Source organism: Poecile atricapillus, chromosome 5 (assembly GCF_030490865.1).
Source record: "Poecile atricapillus isolate bPoeAtr1 chromosome 5, bPoeAtr1.hap1, whole genome shotgun sequence".
NCBI lineage: Eukaryota > Metazoa > Chordata > Aves > Passeriformes > Paridae > Poecile > Poecile atricapillus.
In genome coordinates, this window is record NC_081253.1 from 25248487 (window position 1) to 25265815 (window position 17329).

Below are 17329 nucleotides of genomic sequence, written 5' to 3' on the forward strand. Positions count from 1 at the left end.
CATACAATTTTTTACTTTAATTAGGGTAGGTAAGAAACAATGCTCAGTATATCGCAATATATTCAGTATAACAAAAAAGTTCCTATTTCTTTCAAGGTTTTTCTTGCAGAAAATAGTCTTCTTAAGAAATGTTAAGATAATTTTAATCATTGCTTAGAAGTTAGACTTGCAGTCCACATTTTTATAGCAAAATGTTACACAAAACTTTTCATCAAGTAAATGTTCAGCAGTGTACTTAATAGGGTATTGAAATTCAGCCTTAGAAATGAAGTTTGTGTCAAAATCCATTTAATGAGCAATTATAATATCACTTACAGAAAATATGCTTTGGTTTTACCTTTTGGATGCTATCCTATTTTGGAAGGACAAGGACATTGCTGCTATTGTAATTTTTTGAGTGTTATTTTTTTCTTGTGCGTTCTGTTTTAATAGGGTGTGTTCATATATGAATAACGAGGATCACTCCATGGGTAGTAGAAGGGTATTTATATGATGTCTTCTCGGCTTGCAAACACCTTCGTGTCCAAGACATGCACAACACACATGTGTACGTATATAGCTGCTATTAGCTTTGCAAATGCCATTTTGCTCAGTTGAATTCTGAATTTTAACACTCAGAAAACCTTAAAAAGATGTTTTACTTCACCATGGATCTTGGACACTATGTCAACATTTAATTTGTTTACTAAGAAATTAAGAAACTTATCTATGCAATTATGCTGTGGGCTGCTAATGTTAGGGTAAAAAAATGACTGAAATTTATAATATGTAGATCATTCTTTTAAGGAATATAATGAGCAAGGCAGCAGTAGAATGTCTGTTATGAACTGATTGCTGAAATGAGTAATTCTTATTGAACGGCTTTCTGTTATTGCCAGGGATGTGACTATCTCTAGAAATGTTACTTTTAGTTTCATTGTTTTCACAGTAATGGTGCATTACAGTGTCAAGTCAAAATAATTTTTTTCTAGCCCTTCTGTTCTGATAATTCATGTGGGAATATGTATTTGTGTTTGGAACTATTGTGCTGCTTCTAAAGTTCGTGAATATTTCACAATTTTGTCTGTTACTGATCTTCTGAGACTGCATAACTTTATAGGTTTCTTCTTCAGTTGGTGTAGTCTTCATAAACTAGTTTGTCTTTTTAAAAAAGAAAAAGAAAACAATTCTTCTGTGAGTGACCATGATTGACTTTGTAGTCTTCTATTAATGACTATGGTGAAACAATTAATGTGTCCTCATGTTCCTCTGTCTCAAATTTTATGCATAAGAGCATCATGATGTTTAGGAGCTTTCTTTAGAGACATGATTGCTAGAGGTCAAGGTCAGCTGACTTCTACTACTGAAGCATACAGGGTCATGATGCTTCCGCAAATGAGGTCACTGTGTGAAAGGCAAAAGTATTTATTTTCTAGTTTTTTCAAAGGTCTGTGCATACTTTATTATAATACACTAGAAAGTGCCTATGAATACCATGTATTGACAGAATTAATAGCAAACAAGAAGAGACTGATAGCATTAGTTTATCATTAGGGACAGACCTTTCCTCATCAAGGTGACAACCAGTTTTGTAAGCTTACTTTTGCCTTTCTAGAGCCTGACATATAAACTGTCAGAGACAGGGCAAATAATGCAGTCTCACTAAGCAAGGCATCAGTAGGAATAGGACTCTTGGCAGTTGTAAATACTGAAATGTTTTTCTGCACAGACAGAAACACAGTGTGAGAACTGCATGACGTGTGGCAACATCCCAAGATTTATCAAGCCTGTCTGTACTAATGGAAGTTGTTGTGTGTGCTGTGCTGTACAGATGGTTTTACACTTTCTGATGGGTTTTACAATTCAAGCATTTTTTGTGCTGCTTTTTTTTTTTTTCTACTTCCAAAGTTCCATTGCCCCATCCTGTAATGTCCTCTAAAAAGATCAAAGCTGTTTAAACCAAACAAACAGCTAATTCATATGCTGTCATTGAGCAATTGGGACTGAAGCAAAAACATATTTTTACACATGATGCATATTGTCAAATCAATGAGAGAGAAAATTAGAAAGAGTGACTCGGTAGAATTTGTTCTAGGTCTGTCACAGGTTTGCATCTAAGGAAGCTAAATACACACTCAGGACTGTAGCCAAGGGAAGCAATTTAATCTGTTTGGCACTTCTGAGGCTACAGCTGTACTGTTGTATTTAGTTTTCATCCCCTTTGGTGCAAGAAAGACATATTTGAAGCCTGCTCAGCACAGGATCACCATCAAGATCAGGGATAGAACATGAGACTTGGGGAGAAAGGGTAGATGAACTTCATAGGATAAGGGAGAGTGTAGAGAAGACTACACCCTACCTTCTTGGAAGTCCGCAACAAGAAAAAAAGAGGTAATGGACATTAAATGGTCATGAGGAAGATTGTTAAGATATGAGAGACTCTTTGTTTACAGTACAAGGGTGGTCAAGCACTAAAACAGATGCCCAGAGACTTGTGAAATATTCATCCATGGAGATACACAGAAATTTGTTTGCCTCTGAGCAACCAGAGTCAACTTCAAGTTTGAGCCAAGTGCCAGTATGGCCCTACTTTGAGTGAAAAAGTGGACCAGTGACTTCCAGAGATCCCTTCCAACCTAAATTGTTCTGTGGGCCCTCATTAAACTGGAATCTGGAAAATATAAGAAGGTTGAAGTGCTTGATACAGATTGTTTTTAACATAAATCATTGCCTAGAGCATGGAGAGCCATTCAAATTCCTAAAAATTTCAGTTATGCTCTCTGGTCTTAGTTGAAGTGTAATGTCTCTTCACCATGGTTTACTTTGGTTTAAATTTCTGAAGGTTTTCACATGCCTGAATAATCCAAAAATTATTTGAAGTTAGTTCAGGACTTGAAAAGCATCTGGGAGGGTGTGAGAAGACGTTGATGCTGGAGAAGTCTGCTGGATGCTCGGCAAGGTGCCTGCTAAAATTAGGAGTGGGGATGCCTGTGCCGCAGTAGGAACTTGGGAGCAGCTTGAGCTCTCCTTGTTTGGTTTCCACTATCTGCCTCAATTGACCATGTGTGGCTTGGAGTGTCCAGAGTTACTGGGGGTTCTCTCAACAAAGATGCTTGTTCTGTCAGGCTGGGCTTGTGTTGTTGTGTAAACAAGCAGTTAATTTAGTGTTGAAGTGGTATGCTAAGGTAAAATTCATATTATGAGGTTGCTATAATTCATATCATGAGAGTGAACATTCATTGCTGCTTGTTCACAATATAGGAACTGTGATGTCACTCTCACTTCTAAGTATAGACTTATTTCATGGCACAGTAAAATTTTCCTTTTCAGTGACTGATTCCAATAAGTGCATTTGACAAGCATGGTTCTAGTAAATAATGCAGTCTTTGGTATTAATTATCTACATTTTTATAGTGCCATTTTATATGGACTCTCCAAAATTAGCTCATCTTCTGTAAAGTCCATGTAGGTGAAAGTAGTCAGTTTCAAGTTAAGCAGAAAGAAAATAATCAGTCTTGCATTCCACAGTCCTTCAATTTGTTTTTTTCACTTGGAGAGAGGAAGAATAAAAGCAAAGGGCATTTGTTATCTAGCAAAACTCAGAAGCTATTTCACATGAAAACATAATGAGTGTGACAGGCTACAAATAGCATTGAACATGAATCTTGTACAGAAGAAAGGAGAAATGTCCTTTGGTATATTTACTTCAATCAACCCTAATAAGGCTTGTTTTATGTGTTTTATGCATCCGCCATCATAATTATAAATCCTTGACATTTTAGCACTAGCATTTATATCTGCCAGGGAAGCTACCCGAAGTCAACCCTCAAGGAATGTCGGTATTGTACTATGGATCTCCATAACAGCTCTCAAGTAGTTACTAAGTGGCTTAAAAAAATTACATCTCAGTCATGCTTGAAGGGCTCATCAAACTTTGCCACAAATATCAACGTTAAGTACCCAATCAGCTGCATTGTTTGAAGTACAGTCACATGTGCCCACAGAGGAATAGGTTGGACAGGAAGAAGAATTATAGAAGGGCTTATCAATCAGGTAATGGTTTGTTTTTTTTCATGACCTTTCAAAAAGTCCTTTCCTTTCTTTCTGAATAGCTGGGCCTGGCATCTGCAAGGCATGCTGCTTCTCTTCCTGTTTAATATTTTTGTATTCTTGGTAACTTTTCAGAGCAGGGGCTACTAGTGTTTGTGTGTGTGTAGTAGGATTCCGTTCTTGGCTGCTTTTGGACACTACCGAAAAAATCTGAATAACAAGGATAGGAAAAGTGTCAGGTGGTCTTTGGGAAGACACTTTGGTGTATGTCGTTTTGGCATGTAGGTAAACAAGATGAGCTAATCACCGTAGCTTTCATGTAATATATCTGTAATTTGTTTTCGTATGTAGGTGTGAAGGAAGGCTTGCCATATGGTGTGTATATTGGTATTTTTCCTTGACAGCCTTTATTTTAAGTTTAAGGAATTCCAAGGCATACTATTATGCAAGAATACAATTTCAAACACTCATCACTATATACCAGAAGAATACCTTGAAAGAATATTGAAGAAAGGTTGTAGAGCTCCAGGAAAGTTTTAAATTGAAAAATTAAATAACGCTTTCATCCATTTTGAGGTACCCTAATTACCTTAGTTCTATGTTGCACTGTTACCAGGCTTTCATCTTTTAACCATTTGAACAGGATTCTTTCATAAGTAATATATAAAATCTGATTTTACATTAATTGGTTTGTGGAGTTCTGAAGGAACTTTCACAGTGTCTTTGTGAATACATTTTTTCTTTTTTTGGTTCAACATATGGTACACTTTACTCTGTCTTCTTGCCTTGATGTAAAGTCTTCTTGTCCCCTTGTGGGCATAAGTTAAAAGTATAACTCACTGAAGTTCTGATTTTTAAAATTATTTTAAAATGTTATTTTGAACATTGCTGTGTTCTGGTATCAGTGCAGCACATACAGAGATACTCTGTATCATCGTATCTCTTTGTTATATATGTGTAGGCATAAATTCAAGATTAGTCCAGAGATCCCAAACTGAGGGACCAGAGAACAAGGTAATGTGGTCCCGTGGTGAACATCACTTTCTCCTGTAGCTGAAGCCATCGCTTCTCCTTATGCCATTAAGCTCAATGAAATAGTCACCGAGCTTTTCATCCACTCCTCCTGACAGCTCTTTGTTAAAATTCAGATGCTTTTTGTGAAAAGTCTTTTACTAATGAACCCAAAAAAGGGAGAATTTTTTAGCCACATTAATTTATGAGCAACTGAGAACCACTCTCACAGGAGCACTGGCCATCAGAAATAAAGATATGGTGAAAAAAAGTCTTTTTTCCTAGATGGGCATTTGAAATCATAGATGGAGAGTACCTAAACAGGAAACAAACATGTCTGGGATAAATCCACAATTTTACTGTCTTCAATTGTCCCTAAGTAAGAGAAGAATCTAGATAAAGTGAATGTGGAAAAAAAAAATTAAGAGGAAAAATTTCCATCCAACTTGAATGAAAAATTTAATCGAAGTTGAGCATTTAATTGCTTTTTGTGGTTTTGAGTATATAATTTCAGCTGTTGAAAATTGTATCTTTTCAATCATGTACCAGTGCTAGCCTGAGAACTTCTCTGTGATTTTATCCTGACAGTAATTGAAAGCTGATTAATTTAATTGCAAACAAGCTTGTATTTTGCCATTTCTTCCTTAGTACTTCATGTAAATGCCTGGTGTTTGGGGTCAGAAGGGAAGTAGTGGTGTCTATTTTCTAATTCAGTACAGAAAAGCTAGTAAAATATACAGGTTTTAACCTTATTAACAATAATCTTGTTGTCAAAAGTGTAGTTTGAAGAGAAATAATTATGAAACCTTTTATTTAAAATGGTGTAAGGGCAGTGTAAAGTCAGCTGTTTCTGACTTAACAAACAAGTTCCTTAAATTGCTGCTATTTGCTCAAAGGTGAGGATGCTTTTCTTTAGAATTCTGAAACTCCATGAAGTTATGTTTAATTAAGCTTAATTAGCGAGGAGTGAAACAAAATTGTTGCAGTATTAATTTAGAAGGACTTCTTTTGCTGCCTCTTGTTGTGTGTGTCTCCACTCCCAGGGAGGTGCAGCTGCAGTGTGTGCCCTGTGCTGGATCTTAATCCCATGAGTGTGCTGGGGAATGGGGTCACGTAATTTGTACATAATCTTGTTTTACTTTTCTGCAAGCTTTGCAATTGAAATGTCAGTAAAGTATTGGAAGAACTGTGCCATAGGGCAGCATACAAAGTTAAAATTTGGCTATATCACCATGCCTTGTAATAAGGTAGCACCAAAAATGCTAATAAAATAGAAGTGTTTGTCATTGCTGCCTTGTGTTGTGACTGTGTCAGTATTGGCAGAGAGAATTTAGTAATCAGAAATGATGGGTTAGTACTAAATTTTGATCATTTATTGATTTCCTGTGTAACTGATAGGATGTTAATAGATATTGCAATAACAGTAATAATGGTTGTAAAACTATTTCACCTATATAGACATAGCTTTCACAATAAATATTCATGTTCTTTAAATAACCTTTGAAAAAAGGATGCCTGACCACAGTAAGTGTACCAAATTGTACAAATTGTTCAATTTACAAATGTCTACAGTAATATTTCGATGTGTTAAGAAAACCCCAATCAGCCAATCCACTGAATTCTCAGTATTTGTAAATATTGAACTGGTAAAGAATAAACTAGTGATGGAAGCTATGGTGGTGTTTTATTGATATGTTTGTGGGGATTTCTTAATGCATCCTGAAATTCTTTTCAATCAGAAGATTTTGGCAGTCTGTTCCAATTAAAGAATTTTCCATACTGGAAATGAGAAGCCAATTATGAGAATTATTTTTGAGTAGTTAATTTACATAACCTTATTTGTATTAATTCCCTTTGAAAGGCTGAAACACATATTTATAATACTTTGATTGATTAGCAGTGTATTTGTGTTAGAATTGCTGCTGCAACTGTGGTCCTGAGGAGTTCTCTCCCAAATAAACATTTTAGAAAAAAATGGCTTTTTATTTCACTGGGGAGGAAAAGTATCACATCTTTGCTATCTCCACAGGCAGTAGTGTAGCATCTCCTTTCCACACTCTGTAAAAAAAATGGGAGTTTAGATCATGTTACTTAATTACTAGTGTGTTCCATACTGTAAAGAAATAGATTTTCCTTGATTTGTTTTTTTTTTTTTTTTAATCTGTCAAAAGAGTGCCTGGGTGTAGACTAAGGATCTGTGGGTTTCTCTCAGAAGTCGCTCATAGAATGTCAGCAGTAAGAGGGCTCCTGTTTTCAGGCAGGTGTTGTGCTGGTGTGGTCTGGCTCAGGTGGAATCTTCCTCCAGCTGTTTGCCAGGCTGCATTGCAGGTGTTGGCTTGCAATTGTGCCCTGTCTGCTTGGGCTTGGAGCGTGGAAATAGAGTGCTGGTGTGGGTACAATTGGGAAGGGGCGTCGTGTTGTCATCTCTTCTCCTGCCTCTGCTGCAGGAGTTGGGAGGAGAGGAGCCAGCATGTCTCCATGTGCTGAACCTTCTTGTGGACAGGAGTGGCAGGGACACAAGGGGCAGAGCTGACAGAAGCATGGAATCACTTATTTGTAATCCATCCTCATAAGGAGAAGATCTGGGGGCTTTATCTGTATTCGTGATTTCTGCCCTTTCAACCTACCAGAGCCCAGCTCATTTCTGAGCAGGTGTTGAGGAAGGAGTTTGACTTGTAACCTCAGCTCTTGGGCAGTGTCACCTGGTGCTAGGGCAGGTGCTTTAGGTACCCTCAGTAACATGAGGATATTGTCATTGCAACCAAAACTTTATTGTAGCCTGGGCCCTCCACAGGTGGGGTGGGCACCAGTGGTGCCCCTGGCCTCTTCCAGGGCAGGGCCTCTGAATGCAGGACTCCCTCAGCCCTCAGGGGCAGCACCCGCTGACCTGTGTCCCTGCACCAAGGGGCCCTTGGAAAGGAGCTGTGGGGACACGGTCACCCGCCCTGGGGCAGTGCCAGGTGCCCGTGGTGAGGAGCAGCAGCAGCAGCCTTGCTGGGAATGGCGGGGAATGGCTGTGCTGGCCTTGATGCCGTCAGCCTCTTTTGGCAGGTGGGTGGGTAAGGTGCCTGCCCTATCTCAGTGTTGGGAGTCTGGGACCTGACTTGCCTGTTAAAATAATTGTATATTATCATCATTTCTGCACAAGATTCATTGGAACTTCAGAGGACGAGAGGGAAGATGTGGTGCTTAGAGACTGCAGTATGTACATGGCTGCTGCCCTGGTCTCTGTCTGTGACCATTGGAAAAAGCTTGCAGAAAGCACATAGAAGTAGAGTAATTACAGCATCAGTTTGTCCTGGTTTGCCCTTATACTACTACCTGTTTTGGAGGTTTCTGAGACTGAAGTAGTGCTTAAACCTATCTATTTAACTGTTCTTCTTGGTGTTTTCCATGACTTAGTCTAATTTTTTTTAACCAAATCCTGCTTTTCATCTCCGCAACATCCCGGAGGAGTAAGCGTAGAATATTCCAAAGTAATATAGCATTTGATATGATTTCTGTGGTGTGAAACCAAGGGGAAATTCAGTTTTGTTTGTTTGAGGAATTTGGTTGTTCCCATCAAATTACAACTGAGTTCCATTTATTCCATTCTACACTGTGGATGCTCAAATGAACTTTGTATCCTGCTATTACCTAAAGTGCTTTCAGTGCCCCAGTCCTACACAATCACCAATTTCCTCTTCATTAGTAGCAGTGTCTTTTGCAAAAATTAAATTTTCACAGTGAAAGAGACTGAGAAAGCAAACATTTTGGTGTACAATGCTGGTGGAACTTACTGAATCAGGATCAGCTGCCAGAATAGCAGGAACATGAATAGTCATTTTAGTAACAAATGAAACATACAATAAGATGGGGGTTTTGATTTGTTTCTTCTTGGTACTGGGGAAAATTGCTGTGGTCTGTTTGTATCTGGATCTCAGTCAGCCTTTTTGGCTATATGTAATTTTGGGACATAACGAATGCAGTGTGAACACTTGGGTACTTTACTATGCAGGAATAAACTACAAAGAGAGCTGTCCTTGTTACTGGAGTAAATCTTTTCTAGAGGCTTTGGACAAGTAAAAAGCAAATTATGTGTTGTAAAAACTTAGTTGTATGGCCATGGAAAGGAAACAGGCTCCACATGGAAAAAGAGAGCAAGTTTTCTACCTAATTATTTAAAGGATTTTATGTGTTTCTGAAATGTGCCTTGGTAAATATGAGCTGACACATTTCTAGCAACCAAATTATAAATGAGTGGAAGACCTGAAAATGTCAGCTTCTTCCTTTTAGAAGCACTTTAGGATTTTTCTTTCCTTTTCCTTCATACATTCATTTCTTCCCTTGGGCAAATGAGTTTGTTTAAATGTTTGTTTCAGTATACTGTTTTTCATAGGATATAATTGTTGACAGTTCTTGGAAGTGTCAGAGGAGATTTGATGTACTAATATTTTTATAAGAGAGAGCATATGCGTACCTTAAAATAACAGAGAGAGAGAAGTAGTAGTAAATCAATCCTTTAAACTTGTTTCTGTGTATATCTTGATGTTGCCTAACCAGTTGTGTGTGTTGTGGTATTTTTCATGATTAGCTGGGAAAACAGTAGGATAATCTGAAGGAGTTCAAAAAAAGTAAAATAAATGAGCACCTTGGGCAAAGTGTTTGCCATTTAAATGGCACAAGAACTATGTCATGTCAGGTGGTGGTGTAGGGAAAACACTTGAACTGCTGCTCTTACCTCCTCTGCTTTTGGAGAGGACTCTGGAGTGCTAAGCATCCCAGAGCTGAGAACATCATGTCCTCTATTTTGTTTTCATCATATTTTGGTTAGTTTTCCCAGAGCTGTAACATGCTTAACCGCTTTCCTGGAGCTTTAATACAATTTACACCCAGCCACGTGTGTGAGTCACTTCTTGATGAGGCTGCATAACCATAAAGTCTGATCACTTTATATTAATAGAGACCAAAAGGATGATCTTTTTGAAAAGCCAGGTTAACAGAGGCAAAAAAAAAAAAAAGATTCTGTTTTTTTTTATCATTTCCTTGGCCACATTGGTGTGACCTTGGACAGCAGACTTTGGAGCCTTCCCATGTGCCTGAAGTGGTGTAAGAGCCAGTGACTGAGCGACAATTTTCAGAAACATGTACCTGGTCCAGGCTTGCAGGGCAGGATGGGAGGAAGGGATGTGGTGGGTAGAGAAGAGCTGGGTGCGTGTATGCTGTGCTAGACCAAGAAACATTCATCCTTACAGAAACACAGGTTGGACAGCTAGGGAAGCCTCATGCTCTGTCATTGTGCTGGATGGATCTTGTCCTTGGAATGTAGTTATTATGTTCTTACAAATAAAATGTGCATCTGCTCGCTCAGTGCAGCTTCTGCGGTGGTGTTACCTTTGTACAGCATGTCAGTCAGTAGCACTACATTTTTTAAAACTTAATAACACCCTCTACCCCCCCAAGAATTAAATGCTGTTCTGTGTTTTTAAACATGCTCGTCTGTAAGTGTTTTGAAATAATGTAAAATGCTCACTAATGGTAGCATGCTAACTCTGAGAAAATGCGTGTCAGCACAGGGCAGTGCTGAAGCATATACTTAAGTCATATTGAAGTCAATGTATCTAAACACAAATGTCTGTGCTTTCTGGAATCAGTGTGTTTGCTGTTAGCTGTTCTGAAATAAGATCATTATTTCTGTACTTTAAAGGAAATATAAGTTTTTGGTTTTTTTTTTTTTAAAGAGTGAAATTTGGAAATACTTTAAATATGTAAACTACATTATCTCTTGTTTTGATAGCTGATTGCTGTTTATGACGAACAAGAAGCTCCCCGTAAGACTGATGGCACCAACGGGAATTTGAAAGACAGAAATAGCCCAGACTCCTTTGAGACAGAGGTAGCGACTCAACTGGCTGCCTTTCAGCCCATTGGTGAGATTGAAGTGACTCCTTCTGCCCTAAAACTGGGTATGTATATCTTGTATGGCTTTTTTCTTTCATTTTTCTTTTTCTGTGTATGTCTGGAATCCGATTTTATATATTTAAAGATTTATATTTTTTTTTGCATCCCATTGTTTGCCTTGCAGCTCAATGAGGGGCCTTGAGGGGAAGCCATATGGGGAGTGTCTGAGGTCACTTGGTCTGTTCAGCCTGGAAAAGGGGGGGCTGAAGGAGACCTCACTGTGGTTAGAGCTTTCTTGTGAGGGGACATGGAGGGCCGGCCACCGATCTCTCTGTTGATCAGTGACAGGACCCAAAGGAATAACGTGAAGCTGAGTCAGGGGAGGTTTAAATTGGATATTAGAAGAAGGTTCTTCACCCAGAGGGTGGTTGGGAGCTTGAACAGGTTCCCCAGCACCACGCCTGACAGAGTTCAAGAGGCATTTGAACAACTTTCTTTGGCACATAGTGTGACTCTTGGGGATGTCCTGTGCTGGGCCAGGAGTTGCTGACAATCCATCATGGCATTTTGAGAGCACACAAGATGAAACCTTTGCTAAGTATTTTCAAATATCATAGTCATTGAAAAAAAATCAACTTTTTCTTTGAGGAACCTGGGTTCAATGAGTGTGAAACTGCTGTGTGCAAGTACTTTTACCAGTTACCAGAGCTAGCGCCCTATTTTGGGTGTGGGAGGTGCAAAGAGGGATATGCTGGTTGCAAAAACTTCAACTCTTTGCCTCTGAAGAAGTTGCACAACTGGGCCCATTTGCCTTTCTGACTTTCAAGTGAGCAGACTGTGATTAGGAAAGGCTGCTGCTTAATTCCTTCTTGCATCAGAGGCACTGCATTAACTGCTGCAACTCTGGTGCCCCGTGTTAAGTGTGCCTGGATGGCCAGGAGTTCAGACTGGTTTCCCCTTATAAGCATCTGGAGTCTTGTATGTTGCACACAAAGCAGTTTGAAAAACTTTCTTGGATTGAGAGTAGGCCAAGCTGTCACCTAAATACTGGATCAGAAGCTTTCAAAACCAGATTGAAGGTGAATGCTGTGACTGCCTGTAAAGCAAATGAATAATGCTCAGGGGAGCCTGCTCTGCATCTCTCCAGTTCCCGTTTTCCCAGCTCACCCCACGTTCCTGAGTGCTGCTGGCAGTCTCCAAATGCCGTGCAATAACATCTGAGTATAAGCAGCTGGGGGAAGAGTAGGAGTACTATCTCTGGTTGTGCTACTCTCATGGAGTAGTCTGATTATAACTTGAGAAATGGAATGTCCACTTGTCTATTTTAATTACATTTTTAAAGGAAAAGGCTAATTAATAAAAGCAGTGAGCTGAAATAAAATTTCAGCTGAAGTTCTCTGGATGAAGCTGTGTAGCTTAACTTCTAATTGAAGTCTGTGCTCATTTTTGTGCCTGCTGTAGAAAATTCTGAAATTCAAGCTGCACAAGAATTTTTAGAGTAAAATCTGTGTTAATGGATTGTATCTGTTTTTTTCTGTTTTCTAAAATAGAAAAATCTTTTCCAATATTTAATGACACACAGGAATTTCTCATAACTAAAAATCTTGAGACAAGACTTATTATTGACATAACTTGTATGTATCTGAGTTTTTTGGTAAGTGTGAGGTACAGAATATCTTGTAGCTCAAGGTTTGGTGGTTAAAAGTTATGCCACTTCATTTATTGCATATTTTTAAATTGCGCTGTTACCACATTTTAGCATGTTTCAGAAAGTAGAGATTGTTCTCCAAATACCTCTGAGCACTATTTAAAAAAAAAAATAAAAGGTGTTTTGTCTCACATACTGTTGTTATGTAAGTTGAGGGTTGGAGAGAGGAGTACTCCAGCTTCACACAATTTTATGTAAAGCAGTTAAGTGCTCAAGCTCTTGAGCTCATCAGTAAGCTACCACATAGTTAATTTCCTAGTATTTATGAAATCCTACTGTAGAGCATAAAGGAGATGAAATATAATGTGCAGAGAGCAGTCAGGGTTATGTTTTGTTTTTCAGTGCAATGCTAACATATATTTGAAGTTTAAATGGTGCTTACTTCTTAAAATAAGTGATCATAAATGTAGTGGGTTTGTCTTATCAGCTCTGTTTCATATTGATTTATTTTACAGGGTAAGTGAAAGATTTTCTACCTGTTAGTCCTGTAACTTAGTTTTCACTTTGATATGTTTTTTCTCTTCTGGATTTTACATCATGGTTTACAATTCTTTTGACTTAATTTTTGCCTTTGTCTTTTGTGTATGAGTTCCTGGTCCTTAAATTATGTGGCTATTTCCATTAGAGGCAAGTTGAAAAAGTAAATGAAGAAATAGAAGGACAATTTGGTTGCATCAATATCATTGATGCATGAACCACAGTAGTCTGGCTTCCTGTCTAATTATTGAATTGACTCCCACTTGCTAGCAGAAATAAATAATATTAATTTATAAAGCCATTCTTATTTTGGGAGCAAGTATGTGATTGAATATATATGTAGGAAAAGTGTTGCTATCCATGGTAGAGCTGTGCTTCAGGAACTGTCATGTAGTTACCTTTCCAAGTATTTTTCCAGAACACTTTTAGGAGGGAAATGCAGGGAGTTCATTGTTGTATGCATTGTCAGATTGTGGAACAATTTTGCCTGTTAATTTCTGTTGAATGTTTTATATTTTACAAAATCAGATCCATGGTTTTATGTAGAAACAATGTCTGGCTAATGATCTGCTTGTGAAATACTTATAGCTTAGTGCTTAATAAGCAGGTGAAACTAAACACTGCTCTTGTCAGATGTGAGAGAGTTGCCACTGGCTTAGAACAGACACATGAGATACTGCCCTAAAACATTTCTGTCTTTTATAAATTGTATATGTGACCTAGTTAGGTTAACTGTATATTATACCAAATCTTAAAAGCCCTTCCTGTTTAGAAGGGATGGCAATAATTTTATGTTTTGGTATTTTTATTGTATGGCTACTTCTTTGAGGGTTTTTTTTTATTTGTTATTCCAGAATACTGATCAGCTTGACTGACTGAAATCATAGATTTTTCCATTATGTCATTGGTTGCCCTTTATTTTTCCCTTTATCCTCTGTAACTCTGAAAGTGAGCCAGAATAAAAACAATCTTATATTTTACTCAAAAACTTAAATAACCTTATATTTCACATTGCTTTCATATATTGGCAAAATTTTAAAGCAAAAAAGTAAGTTTAATTTACTTGATATCAAATTACTTTCTTAGTATATATCTACTTTAAACATTTGAGAAATTTATTCAACTATTTGTTTTCTTTTCCCTGGAATAATGCTACTCTACTTTTAAACCTATCTCTGTTCCCAAAGAGGTGCAATTGTGGGTACTTATATTTAATTTAAGAAAATTTCAGGAAGACTTCAAGTGTTCATGGACACGGTATCTTCTGTGTCCATAACACGAGGTGAGGTGCAGAAAGATTTAAGTGTCTCCCTCCCTGCCCCACATCACTGGATTATCAGGTGCTGATGCTGACAGTGTCTTTTAATAGTGAAAAAGGAAAAATCCCAATTTGACAGAATCTGTGCTTGGGTAAAGAAAACATTTCATGCTACAATACAAATGGTATAAAGCACCTGCTAAGATAGATGACAAAATTCAGAGAAGCACACAACTGTTTAATGTGTTCAGGCAGCTGTTTGAAACAGGGAAGAAGTTGTTCTACTGATTTTGTTATTTCTGTGGATATGAGAGCATTGAGACAGTTGCTAAGATGGCAGCAGAGCTTGTCTTGTATTACTGTTTCTTGTGAGCAGAATTTGGGCAGAGTACAATAATGATGTGGCCATGACAACAGTTTTCAAAGAATGATACAGGCAACTAAATGCTGAAATGGCTGATGTACATTTGAAAAATGTCTTGCAGGTAAACTTCAACGTCTCTTACCCCAAATACTATTGCAAATCCTTCACTGCCTTTTTTTTTTTTTTTTTTTTTCCCACAATGTTTCTTAATTATAAGCTGTGTATAGACAAAACCCTGCAATGAGCAGTGAAATCACAGTGTGTTGAATACTTTGTAGCTGCATGACTTCAGCCCATGGTGAGTATAAGGTAACACACATCCCAGGGAAAGAGATTATGGCCCTCATAAACCATCCTGTAATTTTCTGTGCACCTGTAAGCCTGCCAATAGTGCTCCTGTTTTCCTTTTGCACCTCATCGTTTACTGTTGTTTTCTAGTGGTTTTCCCCACATGGTAGGTCGTAGAACAGGAAGGGGGGAGTTATTTTCATTATGTCAATTTGTTTTTTCCTTTTCAGTCCATATGGGCAGGAAGGAGAGAGCACTAATTTATTTATGGAGGATTCCTTTTATGGACAAGTCACTCTGAGCTGGAAATGCCTTCGTGGCTGGCTCAGTGTTTTGTTTGCTTCATTTGATAAATGATGGTCGAGTACACACAAAATTAGTTATTGCTTTTGTTTTGCTCATCTCCTTGGTGTTAAGTAGTCAGGATTTTGCCTAGAGGAAGGCAGGCAGAATAAAAAGATAATTGTTGATTTTGAATAGTAAGGTATGGAAAAAGTAAGGTGTAAAGTAGGCATCTCCATGATTTTTTTAAAATTATTATTATTTATTTTTGTGTGTGTGTGTTGTTTTGGGGTTTTTTTATTCTTTTTCCCTTTATTTTGGAATTGATTTGAAGAATCCTGAAGCTGTTTTTTGAGTACAGCCTGGAAGCAGAGACCATTAGATTACTTTGTTGGCTATTACAATAAAATTATGCTCTTAATCAATTGATACCTTTACTAGTGTAAACTAGTAACTTCATTTAAAGTTGAGATTAGATAAAGAAATAATTCCTTGTAACAGTTATTGATAGCAGGTTAAAAAATTCTCTTGTAAACTACAGTAGTTAATGACTCCCTTTGCAAGCTTTCACTGTTGAATAGAGCAGAGTCTTGGTTTTCCCATTGAAAGATCCTACTTCAGTATTTCAAATTTTTCATGGCTTTGTTGTATAGAAAATCTCTGAGGTTTTCTCCTTTTGTATGTACATCTGATCAGTGTTCCAGGCAAATAGAAGACTTAGGTACAAATAATGGTTGGAATGACTGATTACAGTCTATCTCCTAAAAAAAGTTTACAAATGGTAGTTGAATGCATGCAGGCATTTGTGCTTTTGAGCAGTCGGTTCTTTGGGTTCTGGACATTTAATGTAGTTTCTCCTCAGTGAACATTTTTTTCCCTGAAAAGAGAGATTTCTGGTAATGCTTCAACCCTCAGAAGGGCTAGTTAGTACAGGATAATAAGAGTAGTAGCCTAGAAGATTTTCATTTTCCATTTTTGATGCAGTTGGTGGTGTTCTGGCCATGTCTTTTTGACATTTGGGAAAGGTTACTTTGCACTTATACAGCATTGCCTTGAAGGTGCTTCAGACAGAGAATATACTCAATTAGCTTAATGTATTCCTGTGGTTTGGGGGTTTCTCTAGTTTAAAATCTGCTTCATTGGATTGTTTAAAACACTTACTTTGATTTGCCCCTATGTATTTGGGTTGCTAAGTCAGTCAGCAGAGGTGCTTGCATTGGCAGTGTCTTAGTTTGACGTCTAAGGGAATTGAAGGGAAGGTTTCTTCCAGGAGTTTTTTGGAAGTTTCTCCCCTGATAGGCCTGACAGGGATTAAATTGTTACCTCCAGGGTACGGATGTTGACAATTTCTGTGTAACTTCAGAGCTCGGAAAGAATTACTTTTCTTTCTCATCCTCTTTGAAGTGGAAGCATTGTAAGTAGGCTTGGGGGCATTTTAAACAACATATATTTGATTAGTTCTCTTTCAAGTTGGAGTTGAGATAGTACAGATATGCAGACTGTGGTTTTAAATACAGAGGAAAGCACATTATGTTTTTTTAGAATTTGTGAAAACATACAATGTGAAACTATTGATCTGATAAACCAAATGTTGTTAATGCCTTATATATAGAATACAAGAGTAAGTAGGAAAGACACTTTTTCTTGCATAAAAGCCATCCTTTTCTTAATCTTTAAGTATCAGTTTATTGGCTGAGCATTCTGATGTTTATCAGTATGTAGAGTGTACTGCATTCAAGTAACAATTCTCTCCTGTAAAATTCTGGAAAAACTAACATTTTGAAACTGGTACATTTCAAAAGAAATGAATTATGGAAGAACATGCTGTTTTCTGTGGTTTGAGGGAGTACTGCTGATTTCCTTAAGGAAATACGGCTGTGTTCTCTTTTACTGCACTGGAGGGCTCCTCTCATAGTAATGATAGCAAGTGTTGTTCTCTTCTGTTTGCCATAGGTGTTGTGAGGATAAGACTGTACTTGATAGATTTTTCTCCTCTGTCACATCCAGTGTAATCTGCTTTAAAAGAATTGTG

General features: G+C 37.7%; 1 protein-coding gene across 5 annotated transcripts in view; it reads left to right on the forward strand.

Annotated features, from left to right (window-relative positions):
* Positions 1 to 17329, forward strand: part of PARD3B (par-3 family cell polarity regulator beta) — a 393890-nt gene that overhangs the window by 107074 nt on the left and 269487 nt on the right. For all 5 annotated transcript variants that reach the window (XM_058839501.1, XM_058839502.1, XM_058839498.1 and 2 more), the window contains exon 3: positions 10817 to 10985. In XM_058839501.1, coding sequence (XP_058695484.1) covers positions 10817 to 10985 — 169 coding nt within the window. The remainder of the gene's footprint in view (positions 1 to 10816; positions 10986 to 17329) is intronic.